This window comes from Aptenodytes patagonicus, chromosome Z (genome assembly GCF_965638725.1).
Source record: "Aptenodytes patagonicus chromosome Z, bAptPat1.pri.cur, whole genome shotgun sequence".
Lineage (NCBI taxonomy): Eukaryota > Metazoa > Chordata > Aves > Sphenisciformes > Spheniscidae > Aptenodytes > Aptenodytes patagonicus.
In genome coordinates, this window is record NC_134982.1 from 36,658,555 (window position 1) to 36,665,279 (window position 6,725).

General features: G+C 41.1%; 1 protein-coding gene across 1 annotated transcript in view; it reads right to left on the bottom strand.

Annotated features, from left to right (window-relative positions):
* FREM1 (FRAS1 related extracellular matrix 1) overlaps positions 1–3,080 on the bottom strand; it is a 60,689-nt gene extending 57,609 nt beyond the window's left edge. Inside the window, exon 1 of the mRNA XM_076362126.1 lies at positions 2,850–3,080. Within this exon, the coding sequence (XP_076218241.1) occupies positions 2,850–3,080 (231 nt within the window). The remainder of the gene's footprint in view (positions 1–2,849) is intronic.
* Positions 3,081–6,725: the final 3,645 nt, after the last annotated feature.

Below are 6,725 nucleotides of genomic sequence, written 5' to 3' on the forward strand. Positions count from 1 at the left end.
GGTGTTATGGAAAGTATGATTTATTTTATTTGTTGGGACTGCTTAGAAAGGAAGGACAAGAATAGTTTCTGAAAAATAAAATTGCTCTCGTATGATGAAGGTTTTGACTATGTTGTGGCTGTTCTATTGTGTATTGTTTTCAAATGTCACAGAAATATGTGTTTTGGTTTTTTTCAATATTTAAAAACACCAATGTCTTTTTCTTATTTAATGTCTTTCTTTCTTAGTACAAGCTAACATAAAGGAAGGTGATTAATTAATTAGATAGTCCTAAGTGATATCCTACAAAAAAAAAAAAAAAAAAAGGTAGTTAGGTGGTGTGTTACCTTACAGTAAAAAAAAAAGTACATTATATACAAAAGCCACTCATATTACAGCTTCCAGTAGTTTAATGTTGTACACTGAAGATGAGATTATTTACTGATGTAAATCAGTGTAGAGCCCTCAAAGTCACTAGGGTTTTTGGTGACATGTAGGTCTGGTGTGCACCTGACAATGAGATACTGCTCAGATGATGCATCCCTGTTCATATCAGAGGGGGCTGCCTACAGCAGAGGAGATGGTTTATAATATCAAAGAATTAATTCCTTTCATTCTAAGACATCATTAGTTCCATCTCTTAATTGATAACAAGGGGATGGAAAATGAAGGACCTTTTCACAAAGGTCTGTTACCACTGACTGACAGTCATTTTATATATGTATAAGACACAATCTGCTTTGCAGAAAGAAACATCTGTTTTATGTTTCCTAATATGTTTTCCTTTTATATGAACAGGCAACTCTAATTGTCTATAAATTCACTGGGTAAGACAAAGGAGATCTAAATCTTTTCCTAATTACTGTCGAGCTTTGTTTTTTTCTACTTCAACTGCTTTTCAATTACAATTTATAATTAAATTGTCATACATTCCTAGGACATTACTCACTTCAATGGCAGTAAAACAGATCAGAACAGAGACATTTTCTGGCTGCAGAATTTCCTGGTAGAAAGAGTGTGAGTAGCTCGGGGGGGGGCTGGACTCCGGCACCTTTTTTTAGGAATGGTGAAAGCTCAGGCAGTACTTTTCAGTGTCTGGCTCAGGATTTTGTCATTTAAAACAGAAGCCCTCAACTTACAAATGCCCTCTTGTTCTTCCCCAGCAAGGAAACATGACTTGAGATAACCAGACTGCCTATCTCGCTGGCAGTTTCCCTGGGGAACCCCACGTGCTGGTGTCTCTGGCACTCCCACTTCCCCACGGCTGCGGAGAGGAGAAGGCACCTTTCCTAACGGGATGGCACTCAGGCCAGGAGCCATCCAGGGGAGGTATCCCAGGCACCGCCAGCAGCTGCAGCCCCTCCCAACCTGATACCCCAGGGCCACCTGCCCAGCAGAGCTCACCCCTCCAGATGACATGTACCTGCAGCCTCCAAGAGCCACACCTGGGCTCACACCAGGGCCATGAAAGGATGAGCACTTAATGGAGGTGGGATTGGGAGTGGGGAAAGGCAAGGACCCTAGGTATTTTGGAAAATAAGGTATGGTGAGTACACATCTCCTGGGGTCTCTGGACCCTGTGCTTGAAGCATGTCAGGTCACAAAGGACAAAGTGGCTTTTTCAAAATATCTGGGTCCTACTGCATTTAGAGGCTGAGGCAGAAATTGAAAGCCAAGTCACTCAGCCAGCCAGCCAGCTTGCCTACAGAAGAGGTTTGCCAGCAATGAGACATGTAAGTCTCTTTTTTTCTCCTCATGGGCCAAACTAGACTGGGGAAGTGGAGAAGAGGGCCTACGGTCAGAGCCCCTGTGCTGACAGAGAGCAAGCCCTGGGGAAGTCTCAGCAGAGGTACTGCACATCTTGGGGCCAGTCTCTAGAGAAGATCACATATTGCCCTGGTCATCGCCTCCTGTTTTCCCTGGTGTGCCTCTGCTCCTTCTGAGTGCTGGTTCAGCTGAAGTACTTGTCAGTGGTCTGCAAAAATAATGATGATGATGACCAAGCCTGAAGCTTTGAAAAATCTATTGAGATTGGTGCTCCTGCATCCACCTTCACAGAGACCACCAGAAACCTCAGAGAGCATGTTTAAAACAAGATACATATACAAACATATAGGATTGTATGCTGCATGGTACAATTAACAAAACTTTTTGAAAATAGACAAAACCTGTTTGGTTATAGTTCATTTTAAAACCATTCATCTTCTATCTCTACCGTTACATCTTCATGTCAATTACTTCCAACTCCTTCCTGCTATGATTCAGGTGGGGACATTTGTGAGGCAAATGAGTAGCAGAACGGTGATATGTGAAATACATTTCATTAATCCTACAAGCTTGAAATTTTAACAGAAAACATTTTTTTAACGTATTTGCCATCTGCTAGCAATTTAGCTGTTGCAGAGCAGAGCAAACAACGGTGTACACAATGTGCTTATTGTATGTGATGAATTTTTTCTTAATTGCTCCCTAAGTAGTGGCTTCATGACTAAAATGCAAAATGCTCTAGCAGGCTATGCATTACCCGAGGGGCACTGGTTACCCTCACGGTAGAAAAACAAGCAGCTGAGAGACAGGAGGATATCTCCTAACCGAAAGTTTTGGAATACCCATTCTCCGCTTGTGAAAGGAGACTTTGACCGAACTCCCTTTTATGCACTTGTGTTACTGAGCTCAGCTTTTGGATTTCAGGGGTGCAGTTCTCTGTCAGCTGGCTACTTTTAGCAAAAGGCTGAATCTCACAGGCCATTCAGTTTCATGCCATTTAGTCACTACCCAAAATAAAAAAAATCAACAAAGCAACTCTTCCTAGTTTCTCCCACACCTGCACACACATGGACACACAGACCAGCACAACGGAGCCCAAATACCTGTGGAGTTAGTTTCCCAACCCTCTGTGTTATTGGCTCATTAATCACAACTTCTACTTTGCAGACATCCTTCTCTCTGGGGATGGAAAATCTGAGGTCATCTTCTGACAGGAAGACAGACTGTCCCTTCATCACTTTCACCCCAAGGTTGACACTAATAAAGGAGGAGCGTACAACTCTTAGTACCACAGGCAGCAGTAGAAACAACCAGCTTTTCTCAAAGGGCTTCATATTATGAGGGGGTGCCAGCTCTTTTCCACCAGTGAAAATGTTCTTAACAAAAGAAGTCTTCTCTTTCTCCGCCAGCAGATTTTCACCGTACAATGAAGGACCAAAATGTTAGTCGCAGGTAAAAATGTACCACATGTTTTCTATTAAGATGTACCCCTTGACTGAAATTTGGACAGAGGCCTTTCAAAATATCCTTGGTGTTTTGTAAAATTCATTGGTCAAGCCTGACAAAAGGATGAATGTGTTCTCAGAGTAATTTTAAGGTTTGTTAACCCTGGAAAAAAAAGAAAGAAAATTGATATAAGGCATTGAGCAACTATTGGGGAAAAAAAATAACACAAAAAACTTCACCATTTCTTACAATTGCAGTTCATTTCAAGCAGCAGCTTGACTTCACCTTCGAATACTATTAAGTGCACACATGCTCAGAAAATTAGCTACGTACCAATGAGACTTCTCCCTCAATGGATCAGCTCTCAATATGAATTCCAGGCACCTTTGATCCATATGCACATACAAACACTTGCTGTGTAGGATCCTTTGTTACTGGCCTTTTTTACTTCTGGACCAAGTAGATATTAATAAAAGGGTATGAGCATCCAAGTAATTTGAAAGTGCAGGAGTAAGCATTCATCCAGATTAAATATACCTGAAAGTGGGATAAAGAGAGAGTGGCCTTTTGTTAAATCTATTTTTGTTTTGCCATTGAATGTTGGGGGGAAAATTCAGGCTTTAGTTGAAAACACCTTGCCAGTGCCTCTCTAATCTTCCTGCTATAGCATGTAACTATGCCAGGACGTCAACATAGAAACATATGATATGGCACGACAAAGCTGAATTTTTTCTTTTTCACAAAAAAAACATTAATCATTCTGAGGCAAATTCAGTGGAAATAAGGAACAAAAGATAATATGGAAGAAAATTTACACAAGATCCTCATGCCCTCAGTTACAGCGAATCTTCATCTTTCATGTTTATAAACTCGTAAGAAAAGCATAGTTCTTCTGACATTGAACAAGCACTATTGAAATCCTCATAAGACCCTAATTTCTAAAACCCTCCAAAGTAACTGAATCTATGGCCCAAAGAGTAGGCAATGGTATTGATTTAATTAAATTTTAGAAGATCATAAGAATTTCAAGCTAGTAAAGCACCAATATTCCTTCAGTTTCTTTTAAATTTTTAGTGCCCTGACTACTTATTTGCACAGTCTAATTTAACCACAACCCTCCCACCAACAGTGAGCTTTCCTGAAAGTTAATAAAAAACCAAATCCATGTATCTATTTTCTTCATACTTGTTAACAAATAAGTGTTCACTCTACTGTTTCCAGCAGGATGACCTTCTGAACAGCCTACAATTGTATGCACGTATCCACCCGGTTTTACACTTCACTGAAAAACTATCAGAGTTAAGAATTTCTTTAAAATTATTCACTTCCTAAAGTAACACAAGACAGATCCACTCACTTCAGCTAAGATTCAAGATTGAAGACATTGGTACTAACATATGTTTAAAGTTAGATGTACGTTGACTATGTAGTCTGGGCCGCAAAACTTAACTCTTGTTTTCTAGCTTTTTATCTCAAAATCTTTCCAGTTTGGTCCAAAATTATGCAGCTACATCAGTCTGAACAAAATCTGAGAGAAAATGTAGAATTCTAGCCAGTGGAAAGGGAATGAAATTCATGGTTGAAAGTTTTTTAACGTGTTCCAGAGACAAATCAAAATCTCAATTCATTTAAAAAAGTTTACTTACACAGACAGCTTTTACTAAAATCCAGATATGTAAATGTGCCCAAAGTACTTGCTAATTTTTGTTTCTTTCTAGTGGGATGGATATGCATAGCACTTCATTGAAATAAGCACATCTGAGACAGCACTCCACTTCCTAAAATTCACAGTTTTGAAACACAGTCTGCAATCCTATAAAGGACAACTTGGAAAGAGGGAGAGGAAAACAGATTACGCTTCAGCCTCCAAGTGAGAAAGTATGGTTTGCAGCAAGTGCACCCTTTTAACCTGAATATCTGACTGGCATTTATCACATAGTGCACAGATTGCTAGCATTTATCAAATATAATCTGTGTTTTCTTAAAATACCAGCTGCAAAGCATGGAGAGATGTTCTGAGTGAAAACTTTCTCTATTGCTGTGCCCTCTTCCTACTTCCTGCATCAAACAAAGTGAAGATAGGGCTGAGGGAAGTGAAATAACTTCCTTGGCATATGTCTCAAGAAGATGCTCTGCCTAACACCTCCTCTGACTTCAGGCATGCTGGGATCCTTGGCCAGCAGGAAGTTCTTGGTGCAGGGACTGCAACGGATTTTAAATGCTTTGACTCCAGCCCCTGATGAAGAAGCGATGCATGAGTAAGTCTCAGCTAGTTTTAGAGAAGACCCAGTTTCTCAAGCCATAGAAGGGCTTAGATAAGAAGAAAATAATTAGGAATTTTGGACTCTGACTAGGACCTGGCAAAGTGCTAAGAGGTAGTCAATGACTCTGAAGCATAGACCTGGTGGTTTACAGCTCATGACAATGCCAGTAACTTCGTGCTCCATAATACCAGACTGGGGCATTGATTTACAGTGCAAAATGCCTTTATTCACAGGGCACTAGGTACCTTATGAGAAATGATAAAATTAAAGCCTGGACAGTTTTGACTTTCTCCACTCCCACTCCCACTATCCCATCTGGATAGCTACCACAAAAACACTCCATAGTTCAGAGACAGCCTAATCACCAGTTCAGAAATGGCACTGGTCGGGAAGTGTATTGCTCTCTTTACATGTTACATATGTGCTTACAGGAAGGGAAAGACAGCTGTCCAACAGGCACTGACAGAGTTGTTCATGCAGAGACGTCTGCAGCTCAACTCTGATGAAGCTCAGGTCAATCTGTTTCTGGTGCCTGCCCCATAAACCCCAGCACTGGGTGCAGGTATAAACCTCAGGCATAGGCAGTGGTTTCTTTGCTGCCTTTTCTTACCCTGCATCAAACACTAAGAGCAGAAAGGCTCCAAGAGGAGCTCCAGGAGCATCCTGGCCAATTTCGTGGTGGTTGTGTGAGCCATTCTCTGCTACAAAATTGGTCCTATGTTGTCACTGTGTATTACAGTCTTGCTTTGACTGCTTTTGCTTGCAGACACTGCTCCTGTATACCTATACACGTTTGCCCCATATGTTCCAGCAATTGACCCCTGCTTGTCAGCTGCAAGTCTGTCTCCTTATGTGGCCAAGTGAAGATCTTGAGAAGTATAACCTCCCTTTCTCAATCATTTATCCAATGATAGCAAAATGAAATGACAAGAGATCCTTTCAGTACATAATGGCAATAAAATGAGAAGGGTTTGGAGTGAATGCCATCAGATTAGCATTCTCCCCTCTGTGTGAAGAAGGCCATTGCTTCAGCAAAGTCACCTGTGTGCTACACGGTACTTATGCTGAGCCACAGTGACAGCACACTGCTCTCCAGCAGCTCTACAACTGCTGGTGATGCTGCTGCCATATTTTGTGGCTGCTTTGGACTTCCTTACGGTCTCCTTACTTCTCTGCCCTTAATATCACAGCTGAGCCTGATTCATCCCTGCTATTCCTTGGCATGTCACCTGTGTATCCAGAATGAACAGATGACTGAGGCACTATTTA